The sequence below is a fragment of the Lipotes vexillifer genome, unplaced genomic scaffold (genome assembly GCF_000442215.2).
Source record: "Lipotes vexillifer unplaced genomic scaffold, Lipotes_vexillifer_v1.1 scaffold535, whole genome shotgun sequence".
Classification (NCBI taxonomy): domain Eukaryota; kingdom Metazoa; phylum Chordata; class Mammalia; order Artiodactyla; family Lipotidae; genus Lipotes; species Lipotes vexillifer.
In genome coordinates, this window is record NW_006792756.1 from 463,593 (window position 1) to 490,735 (window position 27,143).

The 27,143-nt window shown below is 38.8% G+C and overlaps 1 protein-coding gene across 1 annotated transcript in view; it reads left to right on the forward strand.

The window, feature by feature from the left end:
* Nucleotides 1-27,143, forward strand: part of NCKAP5 (NCK associated protein 5) — an 876,414-nt gene that overhangs the window by 231,019 nt on the left and 618,252 nt on the right. Inside the window, exon 2 of the mRNA XM_007465897.1 lies at nucleotides 20,595-20,668. Coding sequence (XP_007465959.1) covers nucleotides 20,595-20,668 — 74 coding nt within the window. The remainder of the gene's footprint in view (nucleotides 1-20,594; nucleotides 20,669-27,143) is intronic.

A 27,143-nucleotide genomic window follows, 5' to 3' on the forward strand; every position in this document is an offset into this window, starting at 1 on the left:
ATATTGAAGAATCCTTGCATTCCTGGAATAAACCCCACTTGATCATGGTGTATGATCCTTTTAATGTGCTGTTGGATTCTGTTTGCTAGTATTTGGTCGAGGATTTTTCCATCTATGTTCTTCAGTGATATTGGCCTGTAGTTTTCTTTCTTTGTGACATCCTTGTCTGGTTTTGGTATCAAGATGATGGTGGCCTCGTAGAATGAGTTTGGTAGTGTTCCTCCCTCTGCTATATTTTGGAAGAGTTTGAGAAGGATAGGTGTTAGCTCTTCTCTAAATATTTGATAAAATTCGCTTGTGAAGCCATCTGGTCCTGGGCTTTTGTTTGTTGGAAGATTTATAATCACAGTTTCAATTTCAGTGCTTGTGATTGGCCTGTTCATATTTTCTATTTCTTCCTGATTCAGTCTTGGCAGGTTGTGCATTTCTAAAAATTTGTCCATTTCTTCCAGGTTGTCCATTTTATTGGCATATAGTTGCTTGTAGTAATCTTTCATGACCCTTAGTATTTCTGCAGTGTCAGTTGTTACTTCTCCTTTTTCATTTCTAATTCTGTTGATTTGCATCTTCTCCCTTTTTTTTCTTGATGAGTCTGGCTAATGGTTTATCAATTTTGTTTATCTTCTCAAAGAACCAGCTTTTAGTTTTATTGATCTTTGCTATTGTTTCCTTTATTTCTTTTTCATTTATTTCGGATCTGATTTTTATGATTTCTTTCCTTCTGTTAACTTTGGGTTTTTTTTGCTCTTCTTTCTTTAGTTGCTTTAGGTGCAAGTTTAGGTTGTTTATTCGAGATGTTTCCTGTTTCTTAAGGTAGGATTGTATTGCTATAAACTTCCCTCTTAGAACTGCTTTTGCCTCTTCCCATAGGTTTTGGGTCATCGTGTCTCCATTGTCATTTGTTTCTAGGTATTTTTTAATTTGCTCTTGGATTTCTTCAGTGATCACTTCGTTATTAAGTAGTGCATTGTTTAGCCTTCATGTATTTTTGTGTTTTACAGATCTTTTCCTGTAATTGATATCTAGTCTCATAGCGTTGTGGTCAGAAAAGATACTTGATACAATTTCAGTTTTCTTAAATTTACCAAGGCTTGATTTGTGACCCAAGATATGATCTATCCTGGAGTATGTTCCATGAGCACTTGAGAAAAATGTGTATTCTGTTGTTTATGGATGGAATGTCCTATAAATATCAATTATGTCCATCTTGTTTAATGTATCATTTAAAGCTTGTGTTTCCTTATTTATTTTCATTTTGGATGATATGTCCATTGGTGAAAGTGGGGTGTTAAAGTCCCCTACTATGATTGTGTTACTCTCGATTTCCCCTTTTATGGCTGTTCGTATTTGCCTTATGTATTGAAGTGCTCCTATGTTGGGTGCATAAATATTTATAATTGTTATATCTTCTTCTTGGGTCGATCCCTTTATCATTATGTAGTGTCCTTCTTTGTCTCTTGTAATAGTCTTTATTTTAAAGTCTATTTTGTCTGATATGAGAATTGCTACTCCAGCTTTCTTTTGGTTTCCATTTGCATGGAATATCTTTTTCCATCCCCTTACTTTCAGTCTGTATGTGTCTCTAGGTCTGAAGTGGGTCTCTTGTAGACAGCATATATATGGGTCTTGTTTTTGTATCCATTCAGCCAATCTGTGTCTTTTGGTGGGAGCATTTAGTCCATTTACATTTAAGGTAATTATCCATAGGTATGTTCCTATTCCCATTTTCTTAATTGTTTTGGGTTTGTTATTGTAGGTGGTTTCCTTCTCTTGTGTTTCTTGCCTAGAGAAGTTCCTTTAGCATTTGTTGTAAAGCTGGCTTGGGGGTGCTGAAGTCTCTCAGCTTTTGCTTGTCTGTAAAGGTTTTAATTTCTCCATCAGATCTGAATGAGATCCTTGCTGGGTACAGTAATCTTTGTTGCAGGTTTTTCTCCTTCATCACTTTCAATATTTCCTGCCATTCCCTTCTGGCTTGCAGAGTTTCTGCTGAAAGATCAGCTCTTAACCTTACGGGGATTCCCTTGTGTGTTATCTGTTGTTTTTCCCTTGCCTCTTTTAATATGTTTTCTTTGTATTTAATTTTTGACAGTTTGATTAATATGTGTCTTGGTGTATTTCTCCTTGCATTTATGCTGTACGGGACTCTCTGTGCTTCCTGGACTTGATTAACTATTTCCTTTCTCATATTAGGGAAGTTTTCAACTATAATCTCTTCAAATATTTTCTCAGTCCCTTTCTTTTTCTCTTCTTCTTATGGAACCCCTATAATTCGAATGTTGGTGCGTTTAATGTTGTCCCAGAGGTCTCTGAGGCTGTCCTCAGTTCTTTTCATTCTTTTTTCTTTATTCTGCTCTGCATTAGTTATTTCCACTGTTTTATCTTCCAGGTCGCTTACCTGTTCTACCGCCTCAGTTATTCTGCTATTGATCCCATCTAGAGTATTTTTCATTTCATTTATTGTGTTGTTCGTCATTGTTTGTTCCATCTTTAGTTCTTCTAGGTCCTTGTTAAATGTTTCTTGCATTTTGTCTATTCTGTTTCCACGATTTGGGGTCGTCTTTACTGTCATTATTCTGAATTCTTTTTCATGTAGACTGCCTATTTCCTCTTCATTTGGTAGGTCTGGTGGGTTTTTATCTTGCTCCTTCATCTGCTGTGTGTTTCTCTGTCTTCTCATTTTGCTTATCTCACTGTGTTTGGGGTCTCCTTTTTGCAGGCTGCAGGTTCGTAGTTCCCGTTGTTTTTGGTGTCTGTCCCCAGTGGCTAAGGTTGGTTCAGTGCGTTGTGTAGGCTTCCTGGTGGAGGGGACTAGTGCCTGTGTTCTGGTGGATGAGGCTGGATCTTGTCTTTCTGGTGGGCAGGTCCACGTCTGGTGGTGTGTTTTGGGGTGTCTGTGGACTTATTATGATCTTAGACAGTCTCTCTGCTAATGGGTGGGGTTGTGTTCCTGTCTTGCTAGTTGTTTGGCATAGGGTGTCCAGCACTGTAGCTTGCTGGTCGTTTAGTGAAGCTGGATGCTGGTGTTGAGATGGAGGTCTCTGCGAGATTTTCGCTGTTTGATATTATGTGGAGCTGGGAGGTCTCTTGTGGACCAGTGTCCTGAAGTTGGCTCTCCCACCTCAGGCACAGCACTGACTCCTGGCTGCAGCACCAAGAGCCTTTCATCCACACGGCTCAGAATAAAGGGTAGAAAAAGTAGAAAGAAAGAATTAGTAGAAGTAGAAAGAAAGAATGACAGAAGGAAATAAAGAAAGAACGAAAGGAAGAAGGGAGGGAGGGAGGAAGGAAGGAAGGAGGGAAGGAAGGAAAAAAAGAAAGAAGGAAAGAAGATAAAGTAAAATAAAATAAAGTAAGATAAAATATAATAAAGTTATTGAAATGAAAAATAATTATTAAGAAAAAAATGGATGGATAGAACCCTAGGACAAATCGTGGAAGCAAAGCTATACAGACAAAATCTCACACAGAAGCATACACACTCACAAAAAGAGGAAAAGGGGAAAACAATTATAAATCTTGCTCTCCAAGTCCACCTCCTCAATTTGGGATGATTCGTTTTCTATTCAGGTATTCCACATCAAGTTGATTGTGGAGCTTCAATCCACTGCTCCTGAGTCTGGTGGGAGGGATTTCCCTTTCTCTTCTTTGTTCTCACAGCTCCCGGGGCTCAGCTTTGGATTTGGCCCCGCCTCTGTGTGTGGGTCGCCAGAGGGCGTCTGTTCTTCGCTCAGACAGGACGGGGTTAAAGGAGCCGCTGATTCGGGGGCTCTGGCTCACTCAGGCCTGGGGGAGGGAGGGGCACGGAGTGCGGGGCAAGCCTGCAGCGGCAGAGGCCGGCGTGACGTTGCACCAGCCTGAGGCGCGCCGTGCGTTCTCCCGGGGAAGTTGTCCCTGGGTCACGGGACCCTGGCAGTGGCGGGCTGCACAGGCTACCTGGAAGGGAGGTGTGGAGAGTGACCTGTGCTCGCACACAGGCTTCTTGGTGGCGGGAGCAGCAGCCTTAGCGTCTCATGCCCGTCCCTGGGGTCCGCGCTTTTATCCGCGGCTCGCGCCCGTCTCTGGAGCTCCTTTAAGCAGCGCTCTTAATCCCCTCTCGCTCACCAGGAAACAAAGAGGCAAGAAAAAGTCTCTTGCCTCTTCGGCAGCTGCAGACTTTTTCCCGGACTCCCTTCTGGCTAGCCGTGGCGCACTAACCCCCTGCAGGCTTTGTTCACTCCGCCAACCCCAGTCCTCTCCCTGAGCTCCGACCGAAACCGAGCCTCAGCTCGCAGCCCCGCCCGCCCCGGCGGGTAAGCACACAAGCCTCTCGGGCTGGTGAGTGCCGGTCGGCGCCGATCCTCTGTGCGGGAATCTCCCCGCTTTGCCCTCCGCACCCCTGTGGCTGTGCTCTGCTCCGCGGCCCCGAAGCTCCCCGCTCCGCCTCCCGCAGTCTCCACCCACGAAGAGGCTTCCTAGTGTCCGGAAGCCTTTCCTCCTTCACAGCTCCTTCCCACTGGTGCAGGTCCCGTCCCTATTATTTTGTCTCTGTTTATTCTTTTTTCTTTTCCCCTACCCAGAGTTTCTTGCCTTTTGGGAGGTCTGAGGTCTTCTGCCAGCGTTCAGTAGGTGTTCTGTAGGAGTTGTTCCAAGTGTAGATGTATTTCTGGTGTATCTGTGGGGAGGAAGGTGATCTCCGCGTCTTACTCTTCCGCCATCTTCCCGTCGTCCCCTAGGTGTACCTTTTCATTAAGGTGACAAAATAACTTTTGAGGGCAGCATCACTTGTTATAGTAGTTAGTCAATTGCCTAAGTATGGAAAATCCTGTAACTAATGCTGGTTCTGTTGATTTGAACAGCTGGCCTCCCAGTTCGTGCTGCTTTGCCCATAGGTGGAGTGGGAATCCTACATTAGGAGTGATAAAACTGCTGACAGGATTTCACAAGCCCTGACAGAAATGACGCTGATTATAACATGAAGATTATTAGCAGGGATTTTGGATCTCTGCAAGCTTTGAAATAGTACTATATTTTAAACTCCACTTGACGTGAATGAAAAATGAGATCCTCTCATCATTAGAATTAATTTATAATGGGCTTCTCTCAAAACTGACCCAGATCAGACAGCATGAGGTTCACATTAAGTGGGCTTATACTACACAGATATGCAATATTCAGTATATCTATAAACATAATTGCTTTAAATGTTTCATACTAATGGCCCTGAAACATGTACATTAAAGAAGTGAATAGCAAATTTCCTGAAATATATGTCCAAAATGATTCTTATTTGCATAAATTTTAGCCAAGGAACAGATGCTGTACCTTTGTAAAAATTTTAAAACATATTATACAGATATGTTGTGGTGTAACTTGGTGTTCCTCGCCAATCCTAACTTGGGTGAAATACTTTTAGCAGAACACTGACAAGGACAAGTGAAAAAAGCCTTCATTGTTTCAAACACCAGCTTTTCTTTAGACTAATATAAAGGATTTTGTTTTATTGTGGTATTTTAGATCCAGTTTTCTAAAATTTAATTATAATTAAAACTTTGTGGGCATTATTTTTTGGACTGTAGTTTTCTAAATAATATTGGTCACTTTTAATATTTATATAGTGAGTATATAGTATTTTAAAACTAGAAAGAGAAAAGTATACAGAAGAAATTAATTTAGCCCATAATACTACCATATATTGTTTGCTTTATTCTCTTTTGATCTTTTATATATTTTTAAAACTGTGATATGTAGGATTATGCAGTTTTACATCATGTTCCTTTCACCTAACCTTATACTGTTATCCATTTTATTATATATTCTTTACAAATTTAAGGAATTGTATAATTCTCCAAATGGATAGTGTGCTTTATTTTAAACAATCCTTTATTTTTGGAACCCAAGACATCAGGGTTTTTTTAATATATATTGCTGTAAATAATATTTTGAACATCATTAGTTTTGACATTTTACTCAGGGTGATTCCTAGACATGGAATTTCTGGATCAAATGTACATGGATGTATTAATTTCCTTGACGTATTACTAAATTGCTTTTCCCAACTGTTAAATGTGTAGGCAAAGCACACCCTTGTACTTAAGTCTCTGTGTACAGAGAGACTTTGCATCCTCCAGCTTCCCTCTTTGTCTTCGTCCTCTTTCTGTCCACCACAAAGATTCATAATGTGTACTCTACGTCCTCCTTCTCGGATGTTTATATTTAAGTTTGTAATTGTAGTTACATTATAGACATAAAAAAATCTGTTTAAATAATTTTGAACCTTCCTTTTATATTTTGAATTCCATATTTTTTATTCACTGTTCAGTATAGAATGTATGTGTATATGCATACATGCACATACACACATATACACATGTACATATCTGGTAAATAGTTTTTACTCATCTCTTGGATATTTGTATATGCTTGTATATATACACAAACTTTTAAGAAAGTTTAAGATACACATACTTTTAAAAATTTTATTGAGATTTAATCGACATATTATATTGGTTTCAGGTATACAGGACAATGATTTGATATTTGTATGCACTGTGAAATGACCACCATAGTAAATCTCGATAGCATCCATCACCACAGAAAGTTAACTTTAGGATTTACTTTCTTGGCCCCTTTCCAGTATGCGCTACAATATTATTGACTATAATCACTATGCTATACAGTACCTCCCCCATTACTTATTTATTCTGTAACTGGAGGTTTTTACCTTTTGATCCCCTTCACCAATTTTGCTGACTCCCCAGCCCCCTTCCCTCTGGCAACCACCATTCTGCTCTGTGTATATATGATTTTGGTTTTGTTTAGTTTTTGTTTTTGAGATTCCACATATAAGTGAAATCATACAGTATTTATCTTTTTTTCTGAATTATTTTGCTTAGCTTAATTTTCTCAAGGTCCAAGGTTGTCACAAATAGCAAGATTTCATTCTTTTTTGTGGCTGAATAATATATTCCATTGTGTGTGTGTGTTATTTATTTATAGATAGATAGATAGATACATAGATAGATGATAGATAAATAGATGATAGATAGATAGATAGATAGATAGATAGATAGATATACCACTTTTTCTTTATCCATTCATCCATTGATGGCCACTTGGGTTATTTCCATATCTTGGCTATTGTAAATAATGCAGTGAACATGGGGCTGCATATTTTTTTTTGAGTTAGGGGTTTTGTGGGCTTTTTTAAAGATAAATACCAAGAAGTGGAATTACTAGATCATATGGTAGTCCTAGTTTTAATTTTTTGAGGAAACTCCATGCTGTTTTCCAAAGTGGCTGCACCAATTTACATTCCCACCAACAGTGCATGGGAGTACCCTTTTCTCCACATCCTTGTCAAGACTTGTCATTTTGGTAATAGCCATTCTAACAGGTGTGAGGTGTTATTTCATTGTAATTTTGATTCACGTTTCCCTGATGACTAGTGATATTGGACATCTTTTCATGTACCTGTTGACTGTTCACTTGCCTTCTTTAGAAAAGTATCTGTTCATATCCTCTGCCTATTTAAAAATCAGATTGTTTGGGTTTATTTTTTTTTTGCTATTGAGTTGTATAAGTTCTATATTTTAGATATTAACTCCTTATCAGGTATATGATTTGCAAATATATTCTCCCTTTCAGAAGGTTGTCTCTGCCTTTTGTTGATGGTTTACTTTGCTATGCAAAAGCTTCTTTTGTTTGATGTAATCCCACTTGTTTATTTTTGCTTTTTTTGCCTTTGCTTTTGGAGTCAGATTTAAAAATTCACCACAAAGACTCATGTCAAGGAGCTTGCCATCTGTTTTTTCTTTTAGGAATTTTATGACTTCAGGTCTTACATTCAAGTCTTTAATCCATTTTGAGTTAATTTTGGGGTATGGTGTAAGATAGTGGTCTAGTTTCATTCTTTTGCAAGTGGCTGTCCACTTTTCCCAACACCGTTTATTGAAGAGACGCCCTTTTTTCATTGCGTATTCTTGGCTCCTTTGTCACTAATTAATTGACTGTATGCTTGTAGGTTGATTTCTGGATTCTCTGTTCTGTTCCATTGATCTATGTGTCTGTTTTCATGTCAGTGCCACACTGTTTAGATTACTCTAGCTTTATAAAATAATTTGAAATCCAGGAGCATGATGCATCCAGCTTTGTTCTTCTTTCTCAAGATTGCTTTGGTTTTTCACAGTCTTTAGTGTTTCCATACTAAAGTTAGGATTGTTTGTTCTGTTTCTATGAAATAACATTAGAAGTTTGATAGGTATTGCATTTACTCTATAGATTCCTTTGAGTAATATGGACATTTTAACAATATTAACTATTCCAATCCATAAACATGGAATATCTTTCCATTTCTTTGTGTTTTCAGTTTCTTTCTTCAGTGTCTTAGAGTTTTCATAGTACAGGTGTTTCATCTTCTTGGTTAAATTTATTTCTAGGTATTTTATTCTTTTTGATGCAATTGTAAATGGGTCTGTTTTCTTAATTTCTTTTTCTGTTAGTGTATAGACATTTTATGCCTTGCCACTTCACCAAATTTGTTTAGTAGTTCTAACAGTCTTTTTGTGAAAAGTTTAGGGTTTTCTCTATATAAAATCATTTGATCTGCAAATAGTGACAGTTTTACTTATTTTTTTCCAATATGGATGCCTTTTGTTTTCCTTGCATAATTGCTCTGGCAAGGACTTCCAATACTATGTTGAATAGAAGTGGGGAGGGTGGACATTCTTATCTTGTTCCTGATCTTAGAGGAAACACTTCTAGCTTTTCACTGTTGTGTATGTTAGCTGTAGGTTTCTCATACCTGGCCTTTATTATGGTGAGGTACATTCCCTCTGTACCCACTTTGTTGAAAGTTTAACATAAATGGATATTGAATTTTGTCAAAAGCTTTTTGTACATCTGTTGAGGTGATCATATGGTTTGTATTCATCATTTTGTTAATGTAGTGTATCACATTGCTTTGCAGATGTTGTTGATGTTGAACCATCCTTACATCCCTTGAATAAATCCCACTTGATCATGGTGTATCATCCTTTTAATGTATTGTTGAATGCAACTTGCTAACATTTTGTTGAGGATTTTTGCATCTGTGTTCATCAGGGATATTGATTGTAATTTTCATATATGGTGATGTGCTTGTCTGGATTTTGGTGTCGCAGTAGTGCTGGCCTCATCAAATGAGTTTGGAAGCATTTCCTCCTCTTAAACGTTTTGAAAGAATTTGAGGAGGATAGGTATTAACTCTTCTTTGAATGTTTGATAAAATCCACTAGAAAAGCCATCTGGTACCAAACTTTTGTTTGAATCGGTAATCAGAACCCTCCCACAATCTCTTTATGTGTTTTGGTCTGTTCAGATTTTCTATTTCTTCCTAATTCAGTCTCTAAAGATGGTGTGATTCTAAGAATGTATTCATTTCTTCTATGTTGTCCAATGAGTTGGCATATAGTTGTTCAGAGTAGTCTTTTAAGATCCTTTGTATTTCTATGCTATCAGTTGTAACATCTCTTCAATTTTGGATTTTATTTATTTAAGGCCTCTTTTTTTCTTGGTGAGTCTGGCTAAGGGTTTGTCAATTTTGTTTATCTTTTCAAGGAATCAGCTCTTAGTTTTACTGACTTTCCTATTGTCCTTTTAGCCTCTATTTTATTTATTTCTGCTCTGATTGTTATTATTTACTTTCTTCTACTAACATTGTTTCTTCTTTTTCTAGTTTCTTTAGGTGTAAAGTTAGATTGTTTATTTGAGACTTTTCTTCTTTCTTGAAGTAGGCCAGTATTTCTGTGAGCTTCCCTTTTAGAACTGCTTTTGCTGCATCACATAGGTTTTGGTATGTTGTATTTCATTTTCATTTGTCTCTAAGTATGTTTTTATTTCTCCACTGATTTTTTTCATTGACCCAGAGGTTGTATGTAGCGTGTTGTTAAATATCCATATATCTGTGAGTTTTACAGTCTTCTTGTAATTGATTTTAAGTTTCATGCCATTGTGGTTGGAAGAAATGCTTGATGTGATTTCAGTCTCCTTAAATTTATTGAAATTTGTTTTATGGCTTAACGTATGATCTGTCCTGGAGAATGTTCCATGTGTGCTTGAATGTGTTTTGCTGCTTTTGGATGGAATATTCTGTATATGTCTATTAAGTCAATCTGATCTAAAGTGTCATTAAGGCCGGTGTTTTCTTATGATTTTCTGTCTGAATGATCTATCCACTAATATAAGTAGGGTGTTAAACTCCCCTACTATTATTGTATTGTTGTACTTTCTCCCTTTAGGTCTGTTAATATTTGCTTTTTATATTTAGGTGCTTCTATGTTGGGTGCATATATATTTTAAAAATTACATATTGTTGAATTGACCCTTTTATCATTATGTAGTGTCCTTCTTTGTCTATTACTACAGTCTTTGTTATAAAGTCTATTCTGTCTGATATGAGTATAGCTATCCCAGCTTTCTTTTTGTTTCTATTGAATATTTACATGCAATATCTTTTTCCATCCCTTCATTTTCGGTACATGTATGTCCTTATATCTAAAGTGAGTCTCTTGTAGGCAGCATATAGATGAGTCTTGTTTGTTTTGCTTTGTTTTGTTTTTGTTTTTTAATCAATTCAGTCACTGTCTTTAGAGTGAAGAATTTAGCCCGTTTACATTAAGGTAATTATTGATAAATATTAATTTACTTAATTTACTTAATTATTTTGTTAATTTTTCTGCCTGTTTTGTTGTAGTTTTGTAGTTTTCTGCCTGTTTTGTTTATAGTTTTGTTAATTTTTCATTTTGTTAATTTTTGTTTTGTTAATTTTTCTGCCTGTTTTGTTAATTTTTGTTAATTTTGTTAATTTTTGTTCCATTTTGTTAATTTTTCTGCCTGTTTTGTTGTAGTTTCTCTCCGTTACTTTCTTCTTTTGCTCTCTTTCCTTGTGCTTTGTGCTTTGATGACTTAGTTTAGTTGAGATTCCTTTAGTTGTTATGTTGAGATTCCTTTAGTTGTTATGTTGAGATTCCATTCTCTCTTTTGTGTGTGTGTATCTACTCTAGGTTTTTGCTCTGTGGTTATCATATGGTTCACATATAATGTCCCATGTATATAAAAGTCCATTTTAAGTTAATACTAACTTAAATTTGAACTTATTCCAAAACTCTACATCTTTACCTCTCCACTACATTTCATCTTTTTACTTCTGTCTCTTAGGTATCCCTTAAATAATTATTGTATTTTTGTTAATTTTGCTACTTTTGTCTTTTAAACTTGACACTAACCTTATAAGTGATTAATTCACTGTCTTTGCTAAATATTTATCTTTACCAGTGAGAATTTGACTTTCATATATTTTCTTGTTATTAATTAGTGACCTTTCTTTTCAGGTTAAATAAGTCCCTTTAACATTTCTTGTTAGGTTGGTTTGGTGGTGATGAACTCGTCTAACTTTTGTTTGACTGAAAAACTCTATCTCTCCTTTCATGCTGAGTAATAATCTTGCTGGGTGGAGTATTCTTGGTTGGAATTTTTTTCTTTCAGCACCGAGAATATACCATGCCATTCCCTCTGGCCCATAATGTTTCTGCTAAAAAAATATGCTGCTGGTCTTACTGGCTTTCCCTCACACATAACAAGTTGCTTTTCTCTCGCTGCTTTTAAGGTTCTCTTATTGTCTTCATTTTTCGACATTTTAAGTATAATGTATCTTGGTGTAGATCTCTTGAGGTTCATTTTATTTGGAGTTCTCTGGGCTTCCTGGACCTGGATATCTGTTTCCTTTCCCAGGTTAGGGAAATTTTTAGCCATTATTTCTTCAAATAAGTTCTGCCCCTTTCTCTCTCTCTTCTCCTTAGACCCGCATAATGTTAATGTTAGTCCTCTTGGTGTTTTCCCATAGATCCCTTAAAATCTCTTCACTTTATTTTTACTTGTATTATTTTATTGTTATCATTATTACTATTATTATTTTATTATTAGTTTGCTGCTCAGTTTAGATGAGTTTCCTTGCTTTGACTTCCAGAACACTGATTCTTTCTACTGCTTTGTCTAGTCTGCTATTGAATCCTTCTAGTGTGCTTCTTAGTTCAGTTTTTGTGTCCTCAGCTCTGTGACTTCTGTTCTATACTTCTTTATATTTTCTGTCTCTTTGCTGAAGTTCTCACTTGTTCATCTCTTCTTCTGAGTTCAGTGAGCAATTTTGACTATTACTTTGAATTCTTTATCAGGTAGATTACTTATCTTCATTTCATTAAAATCTCTCTCTGAAGTGTTGTCTTGTTCTTTCTTTAATAACTTATTTCTGTTTTGTCATTTTGTTTGATGCTGTTTCTGTGTATTCGTGAACCAGCTACCTCTCTGAGTCTTGAAGTAGTTGGCCTTGTGTAGGTGATGAACCTTATAGTTCAACCTTGCCCTAGTGGCTGGTTGTCTTTTGAAACTTTGTGATTGTCTAAGCAGCCTGATTTATTCTTGATAGGTTCCTGGTGTTGAGGGTGTGCCGAGACCTGTCAGTGTTCCAAGAGGAAGGATCTCATTTTGCACTTAGTTTTGGGCTGTTGGAAAGTCAAACCCTCGGGCAGCAGGTTTTGAAGTATGCACGTATATAGTCCTATGGGCCATAATCATAAACCCCGCTGGCCTCCAGAACGGGAAATCTGGAGATGACCCTTGGGCAACATTTCCATAAATCAGACCTCTAGACAAGTGTATAAGCTCCTTTCTGGGAGGTATCATTGAGCTGCAGTGAGGTGAAGGGAGTGTGCAAGGATAGTGTCTTACATTCCCTGAGAGTGCCTCTGTACTCTCTAAATGTGTGGCAAGCCTGAAGCCTCAGGCTGAATCTCCAGGACAAGCAAATAGGCCTTTTTCATAAGAAGACTGGAAGTGTGTTTCAGTCTGCTGCCTGTGCAGTGCCCTGGGGGTGGTAGCCTGGCAAGAACTATCTTTCCAATTGTTACAGTCCCATGGAGCCCAGGAATGCAAGTCCCCTTGGCCACCAGGGCTAGGTGATCAGAGGGCATCCTCTTTGTGGATCGCATACACCTGCTGGCTCTAGAAGGGCATCTGGAGTGCATAGGGGGCAGGACATGCTCCTTGGCTTTGGCATGACATCAGGAAAAATCCTTGTCTGTGCTCCCCTGCCAGTTTCAGCAAGGGAGTGGGAGAGTGTCATGACTGCTCTCACTAGCTGGGCCCAGCCAGGGAGTGAGGGAATGCTGCATCTACTCATCCCTGCCTGCCTTACCAAGACAGTGGGAGGGTCCCATGTCTGCACACCTGCCTGTGCTAACAGGGTAGAGGGAGAGTGCAGAATGGTGTCTGCCAGCACCCCAGTCTCCAGAAAGAGTCCCAAGCATCTCTTGTTCCTCCAGCAGATGCTTGAAGATTAGCATAGGAATCTCCTTCACATTCCAGGCACTTTTCAAACTGCTACTTTTGCACTGGGTCCTAGGGCGAGTGAGACCTCATGCAAGCCTTTTATTTGTTTATGTATGTATGTATGTATGTATTTTTAAATGACTTTTTATTGGAGTACAGTTGCTTTACAATGTTGTGTTAGTTTCTGCTGTACAGCCGAGTGAATCAGTTATATGTATATTATATCCACTCTTTTTCAGATTTCCTTCCCACTTAGGTCACCGCAGATCATTGAGTAGAGTTCCCTGCGCTATACAATAGGCTCTCATTAGTTATCTATCTTATACATAGTAGTGTATATATGTCAAGCCTTTTGAAAGGAGAATCAGTTCACTTCAACTGTTGACTGAAAAAAATGCACCACCTAAAAGTTGAGGGTCATGTTTTATTTGGTGGACAAAACCGAGGACTTAAGCCTGGGACACAGCATCTCAGATAACTGAGGGACTGCTCTGAAGAAGCAAGGGCAGGAGCCAGGACATATAGGAGTTTTTGCAACAAGGACCAGGTAGTCGGAACATCAAAGATTCCTGTTAATTAAGGAAAACCAGTTATCTCAGGTTAAGGAATCTAGTGCTTTTCTATGTATGGGAAGATGCAAATTCCGGGCTCACTGAAATCATTCCTTTGATGTGCACCTCAGCTATCTGGGGCCAGTATCCTTTGCTTCTCATCCTGAGCCTCCTCAGGGTGCATCGTTGGGGGTGGCTACAGCAGCTGGCTGCTAGATGGGTGGCAGATCTTGCCTCGATCCTGAGTTCCCTCAGGGCCCAGCGTTGGGGGCAGCTGTAATGTGACGGCTTGATGGCTGCAACATCCTTTGTTTACTGATATGGCAGGTGGCATTTTTAGTTCACACAGCCCTTAAGGTCCCTTAGATGTGAACTCTTTTGGTTTCTAAGCCAGACATTTTGGGGGCTCATCTCTCTGTTGTAGGTCCCAAGGGCTGGAGAGGCTGATATGGGGCACAAACCCCTCACCCTAGGGGAGAAGCTCTGGATTTGTGAGATTCCCTCCCTATTGTGGGGCTCTGCACCAGGCATGGAGTTTTTGGTGAGACCACGTCTCTGTCTCTCCTACCCATCTCAATATGGTCCTTTTATCATTTATTGTGGATGGGGAAGTTCAGCTAGTTTTCAGTTCTTTTTCAAAGGGAATTATTCCATATGCAGCTGTAGATTTGGTGTGTCCATGGGGCAAGGTGAGTTCAAGGTCAGCCTCCACTTTGGAGCACTTTCTCCGAGCCTCCCACATATGTATTTTTAATTAAGGTAGGCGCTTTATTTTCTGAATTCATATAAAGCTGATAATGTCTTTCTGTTGCTTTGTTATATAGAAGCTACTTTATTGGGGATGTTTATGGATTAAGACACAAAGGTTTGTCTATGTGTCTTATTTCAGTGGGCATCTGGGGTGGCCAGAAGCTATGGAACCAGCCTTTTTTTTTTTTCTCTCTCTTTTTTTGCGGTATGCGGGCCTCTCACTGTTGTGGCCTCTCCCGTTGCGGAGCACAGGCTCCGGACGCGTAGGCTCAGCGACCATGGCTCACGGGCCCAGCCGCTCCGCGGCATGTGGGATCCTCCCGGACCGGGGCACGAACCCGCGTCCTCTGCATCGGCAGGCGGACTCTCAACCACTGCGCCACCAGAGAAACCCCTGAGGAGCCTTTTTGATGTGTAAAATCAAGTGTTTTTTTTTTTCTCTATCCTATTCTGAAATGTTTCTTTAATTATCCCTTGATCATTGTTTACCTTACAAATCTTGTTAAGTACTCAAAAGCTATAATTGATAGACAGACCTACATTTTCTGATAGACAGACCTACATTTTCTGACCTAATATCCATCTTCATTTTCATCTTTATCCTTTACTTAATTTACTTAGATTGTTTGTCCTTCACAGGACCGTGTATGTGTTTTTATTGTCAATTCTACTATTGTATCCAATGTGGGTTTGTCATAAGGAAAATAAGTAGAATACAGTGTTCATCAAGTTAATAACTATATTTGAATAAAGTCTTTGTGCTGAGTGACATGAGAAGTACATGCTGGGCAAAGCAAGCCTGGGGAAGCTGACATTTTTCACGGATAATGTTAGAGACAGTGAACATTGACACCAAGGATGATGGGGATGTGGGTGTGTGCTTTTCTTCTAGGTTACAGCAGTATTAGTCTTCACTAACTGGACTATATATACACTAATTGAATCATACTGTAGAAATAGTAGAAGGCTTAGTGAGCGCAGTCAACCTCGTATCCATGGGTTCCACATCTGTGGATACAGAGGGCTGACTATAAAAGACTTGAGCATCCATGGATTTTGGTATCACCAGGAATTGGTCCTGGAACCAATCCCCCATGGATACTGAGGAATATTTAAGTACTTGGGTTGGGGAGTTTGATTTGTTTCTAGATGAGAGACTGAGGAGTAGACTTCGTTTGTGTGATCACTTAGTGCCGATACACCATAATCCATTATCCAGTCTTCTCTGAAGCACAATTTCATGTTGTGGAGAGTCATCCCATAATAAAAATCACAATGTAAAGGTCAACAAGTTTCCATTCTGCTATTGCAGTTTATATTTCCTTGAAATTCTTAGCTCACCCAGCTCCTTTTTTATTTCATTTTATTCTCTTTTCAGCTCGTATTGTTTTTAATTTAATCCTATCTTTTTATCTCGGTGTCTTTTTTTAAGCTTTCTGCACATGTTTTGGAGAGTCATGTCTTTCTGGATACCACCAAACATGTTAAGGTTTTTTCTAAAATACTTTCTTGAAAATCATTTTCAGATTTGATGCCTTCTCCTGTGATTGAGGGTGATGTTCACTTTCTCTTGTCCTCCAGTATTTCTTCATGGGTTCTGTGTTGTATGTTTTCACTTTACTCATTCTAAAATGATCTGCGTAGACCCTGGGATCACCAGTAGACACTGTACATACCACCTTCTGTCCATCTGCATTTTTAAAATCTTTTCTGCGAGGTCTCCCAATATCCAATGTCTTTCAGGCAATTTGGGCAGCTATGTTATACTGAGGTAGAATTTTGCCATCCCCTTTCTTTCTGCCTGTGCCTTTGATACTCTGGAATATTGGAGCCCATGTTAAGAACATTCAGTATGTGCTTTATACCAAAGCTGGCACTATAGGCACAGTCGCTATAACATTGTACTTGCTGTGACTGTAGTTCCAGTGTGGACCACTGCCAGCCCCACTGTGATCACCCTCCATTGTTTCCTGGGAGTTAATCTCCAAGGTGATTCCCAGTAGAATAATCCTAATTTATTCTTAAAGAATGGTAAGGATTTATTATTAGTTAATGAATTTCTCCAATTCAGGGGCCAGAAATGATAAATATATGAGGGTGCTGCCTAAGTTCTTTTAGGCAGGGAAAAACTTGTTTCATTTAACAAAAAGCACATGTAAGCATCAACTTTTTTTTTTCTCAATTCATTTCAGTTGGTGTCTATTTGTGTGTGTGTGTGTGTGTGTATGTGTAGGGGTGGGGTATAGGCAATACCACAATAAATGTGCAAGTAACATAAAATTGGATATTAAAGTAAGCATGCTATGATGAAAAATTAAACTGAAAAGAAGGGTGAAAATCCATAATCCTAGTTTCCCATTGTTATGTTGTTTAGGACATCATTAGAGTTATTTTTATGGAAAATTAATGAAAGCAGCCAGTATTGTATTTGAAATAGCTTTTAAACCACAGTCCAGCAATACCTACATTTAATGCTTGAAAATCTGTATTGTTATTGCTAATCTCTAACTACCGATTCTAAAATTCAGCAACTATAATTAAAGAAGCATACACTTAGGGACTTCCCTGATGGCACAGTGGTTAAGAATCCACCTGCCGGGCTTCCCTGGTGGCGCAGTGGTTGAGAGTCCGCCTGCTGATGCAGTGGTCACGGTTTCGTGCCCCGGTCCGGGAAGATCCCACATGCCGCGGAGCGGCTGGGCCCGTGAGCCATGGCCACTGGGCCTGCGTGTCCGGAGCCTGTGCTCCGCAACGGGAGAGGCCACAACAGTGAGAGGCCCGCGGCCCCCCAAAAAAAAAAAAAAAAAAAAAAAAAAAAAGAATCTGCCTGCCAATGCAGGGGACACGGGTTTGACTCCAGTCCAGGAAGATCCCACATGCTGAGGAGCAACTAAGCCCGTGAGCCACAACTACTGAGCCTGTGCTCTAGAGCCCATGAGCCACATCTACTGAAGCCCACGCACCTAGAGCCCATGCTCTGCAACAAGAGAAGCCTCCGCAATGAGAAGCCCGCACACCGCAACGAAGAGTAGCTCCCCACTCACCACAACTAGGGAAAGCCCGCACACAGCAATGAAAACCCAATGCAGCCAAAAAAAAAGAAGCATACACTTAAACATCTTGAAGTTGAGTAAGAGAAGAGACAATGGATATAAACTTCACCTTGTAAAGTGGTTTGCCTTTTGAGACGTGGTTTGATCCTATAGAAAAGGCTCTGCTCACTGCTTAGCACGTGGTATATGCTTAAACTGTTTCATTTAATCCTTACAACACCTTTTAAATTATTATTTATCTCTCTGAAAAAAATAAGGTTTAGGGAGATTAAATAACTTGGCCTGAGGAGGTACAGCTAGTAAGTACCAAAACCAGGTACTTTGAACCTAAATCTCTTTGATCCAAAGATCATATTTGTAATCACCTTTCAGCTTCCACCTCTGACTTGAGCTAAGCAGAATGAACAGAATAACAAATCTACTAGTTTAAGTCTAACTGTTTTCCAGAGCTTGCATGTGATTTGGCCCCTGCTTTCCTCTCCAACTTCATTTTAGAATACACACCCCAGGCTCTGCTCCTGGACACAATGGCTTCCTTTCTGTTCCTTAAATACCACATTTGAGTGCCTTTGCATATGCCATTACCTTTGCCTGCAGTGTTCTCCCTGCTCTCTTCCTTTCTCTGTATGCTTGCCTCCTTCTCTCTCAGGTCTTAACCCAAAAATCATTTGTTCAGAGTCCTCTTTCAACCATGGTGTATGAAGATGGTGCTTTCCCCGTTTAAAGTCCCTCCTGTCACCTGTTATTTCCTTCCTAGCATGTAACCAATCTGAAATCAATCTGTTCACTTACTTGTTATGTATCTCTCTACAGAATGTAAGCTCTCTGAGGGCAGGAACTTTCTCCTTCTTAGTTATCACTATATCTACGGAAGTTAGAACAGCACTTGACATATAATAGATGTTGAAAAAAAACAATTGAACGAAGAATGGATGGGTGACTTTGAGGTTTATATATTTGTTTTTACTTGGAAACACTGTTAAGAATTTTGAGTGTTCTAAGTCGTGTTTAGGGATTCCCTCATGGTGCAGTGGTTAAGAATCCGCCTGCCAGTGCAGGGGATGCGGGTTTGAGCCCTGGTCCAGGAAGGTCCCACATGCCATGGAGCAACTAAGCCCGTGCGCCACAACTACTGAGCCTGCACTCTAGAGCCTGCATTCCACAACTACTGAGCTCGCGTGCCACAACTACTAAAGCGCATGCACCTGAAGCCCATGTTCCGCAACAAAGAGAAGCTACCGCAATGAGAAGCCCGCACACTGCAACAAAGAGTAGCCCCTGCTTGCCGCAACTAGAGAAAGCTTGTGAGCAGCAATGAAGACCCAATGCAGCCATAAATAAATTAAAAATAAATAAATCATGTTTAAAGCTTGATTGGGATACTTACTAACATAACCACAGACCACTGCAACTTCCTGTGATAAGAGATTTCTGCTTTGGTTTTGACGTGCCCAATGTTCTCATTTAAATAACTAAACTGAACATGTGTATTAATTAGAATAAAACTCTTTAGCTAATTTTCTGTAATAGAATTATAGTGTTATAGAATTCTAACAGTTTTAGCTAGATGAGGACTTAGGATACTCTCTAGTCTAACTGAAATATTGTGGAAAGTTAAAAAGGCTTCTCCAAGGCTACAAGGTACCTTCTCCAAGGTAGATCCAGGTCCAGAAACTTGGAACGGGGCCCTTTCCATTATATCAGGTCAACTCTTACTGTGTTTCTTCCACTCCCCTGCTCCCACCTATTATAGTGAATATTTTTATAGGAGCAACAGATTTTTATATAGAATTTTTATCAAAATGATTCTGTAAAAAAAAAGTAGTAATATTAACCAGAGTTCTCAGTTTACCTTAAATCCATAAGAAATGAAACAGTAACTTTCATGCATGCCCTTAAAACTGAAATCATTGCACACTGTTCCGTCTGAGGTAGGTGTAATGTAGGCACAGAGGCCTGTGGGCTAGATCTTCATACAGAAAGGAAAGAAGTATCAGGTTCAGGATGAAATAAATCATACAAATTTTTTTTGTATTTTTCTACATAGTTAGCAGTTGAAACTACTGCATGTGAACCTCATATTCAGGAGTCACAAATATAAAAAATTGGATTTAATAACCTGTAGATTTTTTGAGCAGTTCTCATGCCTCAAAGGAATCCCTCATTTTTCAGAAATGTTTCTTGAAAATATAATTTGATTTACAAAACTTTATGCATATTTCTAAACAAGATAAACCTTGCCTTTATAACCTCTTAGAAGCCAAAGATTGATTTTCTAAGAAAAGAAATAAAAGAAAATAAAAATTAAAGAAAAGAAACACCAAAACCAAATTACATTGTTTTGTTCACATAAGGAGATGAAAGAAAATGAACATGTGATTCATCAATACAAATGAGATGCCCAGTGAATGAGGGCAGTGAATATATGAAGCTTCTGTGTAGCTCAAAAATAGTGTTTTTGCTAGGAAATTATTTGTGTAAAACCAGTATAATCAAGACCTGTGTTGTCTACTTTATTCCTCCTCTTCTAAGGTCAACAGCGAAAGTAAGTTTGTCTTACTTCCCTCCCCCCACCCCCTTACTTTTATATGGCAGAACAGACCACAGTGTAAATGACTATGAAATTTAGCTTTTCTCTGTGAATAAGAGGGTTTTTATGCTGACTTGATAGAACTCCATTTCTCTTCCATTCTTTGTTCATGGAGTGATCATAGGATATGGGGAAAATATTATTCATCCCCAAATGACTATGCATATAAGTCATAGAAGCATCTACTCCTAGAACTGGGAGGGACCAAGGGGTTATCTTGTCCAAAATCTTCTTGTGGAGATCAAAATGGTCTTAGAATCCTGTGCTTATGGTGATGAGGCCTTATTTGTCTTTGTGTGTCTGTATGTGCAGGAATACATGGACTCCAACAAATACATTGAACATCTGCTGACTCAACTTGAGGAGCAACACAGAAGTCTCTGGAGGTGAGTTCAATCCACATCCTTAACTAGTAGCAGCATCTTTAAATTTGATCTTGATCACAGAAGCATGGAGTTGGCAAATGGTCTCTTCTTGGTGCCAAAAGCACCTCTGGGGGCAAAAATCAGCAGAGGCTACCTAGAGAGTTCCATTCCTTTAATTAAAGTAAAGCAATGGTGCCAAAAGGTGTCCTTGAGTGAAGGACCTGCTGAGAACTGGGAAGGTGGTGGAAATCATAACACTTGTCTGGGTCAAGGAGCTAATTTGTCCAAGGCCATGCAGCAAACTTATATCGTAGAAATTAGGACCCAAATTCTCTGGCCCTTGCCTGCTTAAATATTATTTAAGTTTTTCTCTAATTGAAAGGTTGAACACTTCTGCTTAAAATTTCTTAATTCATATTAAAGAATATGTATTTCAGGAATGCTGTAGTATAGGTCTCCCATGTTTAGGTTATTTTTGTTTTGTTTCGTTTTTTTTGCGGTACTTGGGCCTCTCACTGTTGTGGCCTCTCCCATCGCGGAGCACAGGCTCCGGACATGCAGGCTCAGCGGCCATGGCTCGCGGGCCCAGCCGCTCCGCGGCATGTGGGATGTTCCCGGACCGGGTCACGAACCCGTGTGCCTGCATCGGCAGGCAGACTCTCAACCACTGCGCCACCAGGGAAGCCCCCATGTTTAGGTTTTTGTTCTATGTGGTGGGTCCTGATTCTAGGTAAGGAAAGGTATGTGAGAACATTTGTGCAGGTAAATTGGAAAAAGAGGCGAATGTCATAGAAGTCATATTCCCAAGTTATTCATTCCCTGAGGCCTCTTGGGAATGGAGATTATTTTGATATTATTATCTAGGTCTTTGGGGTCCGTGTGGTCAGGGTCTTCCTAGATGCTCGTATGGTCTCTGAATTCCATTTACAAAATTCCTATGGCTCTTGTTATCTGGAATAAATATGCTAGTGCTCAATTACATGATACCTTACATTGCACAAGAATTGTTTACTATGATTAGCTTTGTCTCCCAGGGGTAAAAAAGCCCCTAACATCCTTTATTTCTCATCGCCTCATGTCATGGAAGACAGTGCTCTCTCTGTACACAGAGATATTAAGCAGGTAAGTATGACCTAACCCTGTGGATTTCTTGTCCAACCTTACCTAAATCCATCACCCTTGGTCTCTGTACCAGCTGATGCTGCCTGTTCTACATGCACCCTTGTAACAAATTCTAATAATCTTGAAATTCATCTTCTCTGAGGAATTCTAGTTCTTGGGCGAAATGCCTGATATTTTCATTTGTTCTGCTCTTCTGTTAATTTTCCTACTAGAAAACAGATCTGTGGTTATAGTAATAGACAATATTCTATTTCTCTACCTAAAAAGCTGCTGGTAGGATACAACAAAAATGTACAGTTTTCAGGTCTGCTTGCTGCTAACAGACACATCAGTTAACTTTATATAACTTGTTGCAATATTTGTTAGATTTCTTTTTGAGAGCTCTAACCAGGTTTTCTTTTCTTAACCAGTGTGTTGTATTAATAAAACCAACAGCGGTGTATTTATGGTTATATGTCTTTTAAATTATATTTTCTGTAGATCTACTACAAAGTATGCTTAAAAGGTTATGTAACTGAGTTGTAACATTTTCTTTAAACTATTTGTATAGAATAATTTTACTCTATTTTTCAAAAGAAAAAATGCACAGATGATGAATACTATCTTGATGAAAGAAATTAGAGTTTAATTTGGTCAGTGTGTCTTATACACATCATTGAAGAGGAATTACAGTTTCACAGTTTTTTGAACCCAAAAACCTGCATGGAAAAGAATATTTTCCTGCTTTCTTAAGGTAGTTAATAAAAAACTTTGGTTTCCCCTGATATGATTAAATTAAAATCTCATTTCAGGTGCAAACATAGCCTAACATAAAGTAAGAGCTCAGAATTTTGCGGGCAGTCACTTCCATTTTCCTTCGAAGTAGGATTATTGCTGGTGAAGAAGCAAAGCTTTTTATATAGTGTCAGAGGATCTAATAAAAAAGCTTCATTTGAATAACAATAAAGGGCAATGATGACATTTGAATAGTGAGACCAGTGAGAAAATAGAAATAGTAGTATTGAAAAGAAAATGAAAACCAACAATAGCAGATTTACATACTATTTATTGAATCATGAAATTATACTTGATTATATTTTGCAAACAGATCTTGACTGACTTACAGTGATGGGCTTTCTGATGGTGATTACAATATCACAACTGCAACTATAGCCAAATTTTTTATGGTGAACGGTTTGTGAGTGACAGTGAGCAGTGGGGATATTTTTTTTCTGCTTTTGATTGAATAGTTAAAATGCTTTCTTGAGTTAGGGTAGACTATGATGTGTCGAGCATCATGGGAAAGGCATGCCATGTACATAAGCACAGCTAAAGTGTCTGAAGTTAAACAAGCTTTCCCATAACTCAGTATACACTTCTTCTGATTTTTATTATGCCTTTAATTTGTAGCTGTTACAAATTTCATGGAATAGGTTACTTGTCATTGCTGCTGATATTAACTAATGGTCTTCCATTTATACTTAAGCTAACTTAAGTATAGCTGAAAAGAAACTTAAAAGAAAAAATTGAATATTTCGATCTTCCAACAATAATAGTAGCCAGCATTAATGTATGGCCACAATCTTTGAGGACTGATCAAAACATGGTAATCACGTGTCATACTGTTATTGCCTCTTGCTTGATGATAAAAGAATTGGACAAATGGTAGAAGATTGGGTCTAAGAATTAAAAGTCTTGTTTTCGTGGAGGAATCTCCTAGTCTTTAATAGGCTTTAGTCACTTTTTATAGCATAACCATGTGCTGTGACACAAATATATTGCTGTAATCATACTCTCAAGATAACTGGTTATTTTGGCGTCCTGTTTAGTATTCTACTGAAATAGACCTATAATCTATCTCTGGGTTTTCAAATTGCAAAGGAATTTGTGGAGTTCAAATATAACTGTCTGGCAAAGGGCATTTAGCTCAACTGTGTTTTGATACCAGCAGAAAAAATTTTCTGTGAATTCATCTGAAGAAGAGGGTGCAGTCAGGATCTAGGACCTAGTCTAAGACTTGGCTACAAGTCTGGGTGGGTTTAATTTGCTCTGCCTCTCCCTGCTTGATGAGGAAAAAATAAACACACCCAGTGACAACTTGTTTACTAGTCAATGTTGAAATGTGATCATACATTTCCTTACATTTATTTGTTTAAATGAGGAAAGTTAAGATTAGGAGAAAAATGCTCTTTTGTACTTACTGATTTTTGTGTCATCTGTTACTATTTCTATTTGGCTAAATATAGCTGTGACTGACAAGAAAGGGTGTGAGAAAACAACTGCTGAGAATGTCTTTCTGCTGATATTTGACAGAAATCTTTATCCATTTGCAGCCTCAGATTAAGAGTTTAGAACATAGACAGTTGGAAAAGACAAAATGAATTCATGAATATTTATGGTGTTAAGTACTCTTTCATGTCACATATGTGAAATTATGTATGACAAATAGAACCAGCATAACAGTATAGAAATGGAAATAAGACTGGATTGGAGGTTTTGGAGGCATGGACTCTGGTTCTGGACCATCCACACTGGCTACTGGGTAACACCTCTGAGACTGAGTTTCCTTAGCTCTAAAAAGAAGGTATCAATATAGCTAGTATTTAAGATAACTGAGCACTGAGATTACATGAAGCATAGACGCAAGAGGGAGGAGACATGGGGATATATGTATATGTACAGCTGATTCACATTGTTATAAAGCAGAAACTAACACACCATTGTAAAGCAATTATACTCTTAATAAATGTGTTTAAAAAAAAAGGCATTGCCTATATATGACATGTACAGATAGGTATAATCTTATTTTTCTAGAATAATTATACAGCTGGATCATTATGTAGTATTTAATACATGTCATGGAAAGCTTCAAAGAACGGGGGTAGAAGTGACTAATATAACAGATACCTAAGAGCTTGCCAGTGATCGAACCAGATAATGTCAAAGCATTCATTTCAGATTTTCATAGCTTGAATTGCAGACAGAGTTATCAATAGCCTGTAAGTAAGTGACGAATAAGTAGGTTTGCAAGGCCAAAATTCAATGACACGATCTGGTGAATGCACAGTGCCAGTTGCCAACCTACAGATGCCAGATCGAAGTTTCATTTGAACAAGCTATGTTTAGGCTAGGGTTTCTTAGGCAGGGCACTGTTGACATTTGGGGCCAGATTACACTTAATCATGGGGGTGGGGTTGTCCTGTGCGTTATAAGGTGTTTAGCATCATCCCTAGCCTCTACCCACTACATGCCAGTACCATCCCCCATTGTGACAACCAAAAATGTCTCCGGATATTTTCCAGATGCTTCCTAGTGGCAACATCCTCTCCACTCCCTGGTAAGAACCAGTGATCTAAAGAATCATCTACATAAGCATTTTTCTAAGCATATCCCAAGAAACACTAGTACACTATGGTATGGATATTTTTTAAAAAATAAAGGTATTCTGTGGTCAGATTTGAGGTATACTAGGTAAAACCAAGCTTTAAGATTTTATTTTAATTGTAGAACTAGTCAGAGCCATTTATACTGCTAATATGTGATATGCATATCAAATATAGACTATAAAATATAATTTTGACTTAAAAAAATTCCCAAATCCTATCTTTCTTGGAGCATCTACTGTGACTAAAGGTCTAAGGAACATATTTTGGGAAATGGTGATCTATCTCGTTTGGTAGCCAAATATACAAAAACATAGCTGGTACCTCTTTCTTCATCCTTCTGCCCTTACTTCACAGGTACTAGGATGGGTGACTTGTAAAAGAGAAGCAAATAGTCTGGGTTGTTGGTGAAAGGGGAAAGTAGATGCGTCGGAAAGCAATCCCAAGTTCATTACCATTTTTCTGAGGGGCAACCAGAGCCTCAATACCAAATTCCAAGAATCTGAAGAACCATTGATTACAAGCTATGTTTGCCCTGGTAAAGCAGTTAACTCCTGCTTCCCCGGGGTAGAAATGGTGGTTCCCTACATCACCAAGAGGAGTTTAATTGACAAGCATATATAGTTCTCTAGGTGCAATAAGAGTCCCTAAGGGCCATCCCTTCCAACAATAAAATGATAGTTTCAGTGTATCCAAAATTCTTCAAAATAGACTTTTGTATTCTGGCTTATTTGTGATTCTTAACCTAAGGAAAGAGAGAGAAAAAAAACTGGACAAAAACTTTGTTTTCCTTCCCACCATGATTCAAAATGCTGCTTATCTAAGTAGAGTGAACACTGCAGTAAAATGAGCCACATTCCAAATACTCTTTCGTGTTCTATGTATACATTTTAGGGTGGAGATAATTGGCACCAGTGCCTCAAGTTTCCTTCAGCAGTAGTCATAGTTTTGGTAAAATGTGAGTGACATTAAAACTGCTTACTGAGAGGCTACATGCTATCATTCTATCTCGGGGAAAAGAAGATCCTTTGCTAACACGTTATATAGAAATTGTCTTGTAGTTGTAAAATAGAGTTGAGGCAAAAGCACACATGGCCTGAGAAAAGTCAAGCCCAGAGTCTCTTGGAGATTTACCTTCTGTGTATCTTGGTTCTTAGAATCGAATTGTCCAGGCATCTTAAGAATTAGCATGTCTCTATCCTCAAGGGGTTAATTGACATAGACTAAAGTGATGCTGAGTATTAAACAGGTTGCCTTTGCTAAGACATAGACTTCCACTGGGAGATCTTAATTGGCAACAAATAAAATTGCTCTGCGTGAATTCGTAATGGTGGACACCAAATAAAATAAGAACTGTGATTTGTTTTTTACATCGCTTCAAGAGAAAAAGAGGCTATCTCTGGGGGATAGACTGTGTAGCAGACAAAGAGCTCAGCGCTCTCTGCTAGCAATAAAAGCGAAACCTCATGCTACGCCAACAGAATAACGGTGCACGGTTTCCCACCTCTGCATCCCTGTCTCAGTCTGCTGAGGTCAAAGGAGACCAGGGCTAGCAAGCTTTACATTTTCTTCCCCTTCTCTCAATCCTTGGGCTGGATTTCTAAACCATAGCTGCTTTCAGGGCCACCCCGGAAACCCATCAATGTCACTTCTCAATTACCCACCAGGGGTTGTTCCAGAGAGGCAGACAGTCCCAGACCCCTGCCAAGATAAGAGTCTTGCCTCTCAGTCATGCCCTCTGCCCAGCACAAGGGAGAATAAATCAGGGCTCTGGAAATTGGGTATTGCCACATACTTCAGTGGTGATGTCTCCCCTGGACAGTGTTGGGGAAAGCTGTGGGCTGAGATGTATCCCCAAGGATTCTTATTATAGATGGATGGTGCTGCTTTAGATGAACAAGGGAGCATGTAGCCTTCTCATAGCTCTGAAGCCCTGGGTGAAGTAACATCTTTATCTTTAAGTAAAGATGTAACATCTTTATCTGACTTTTGTTCAGTAACAGAAGGGGCTA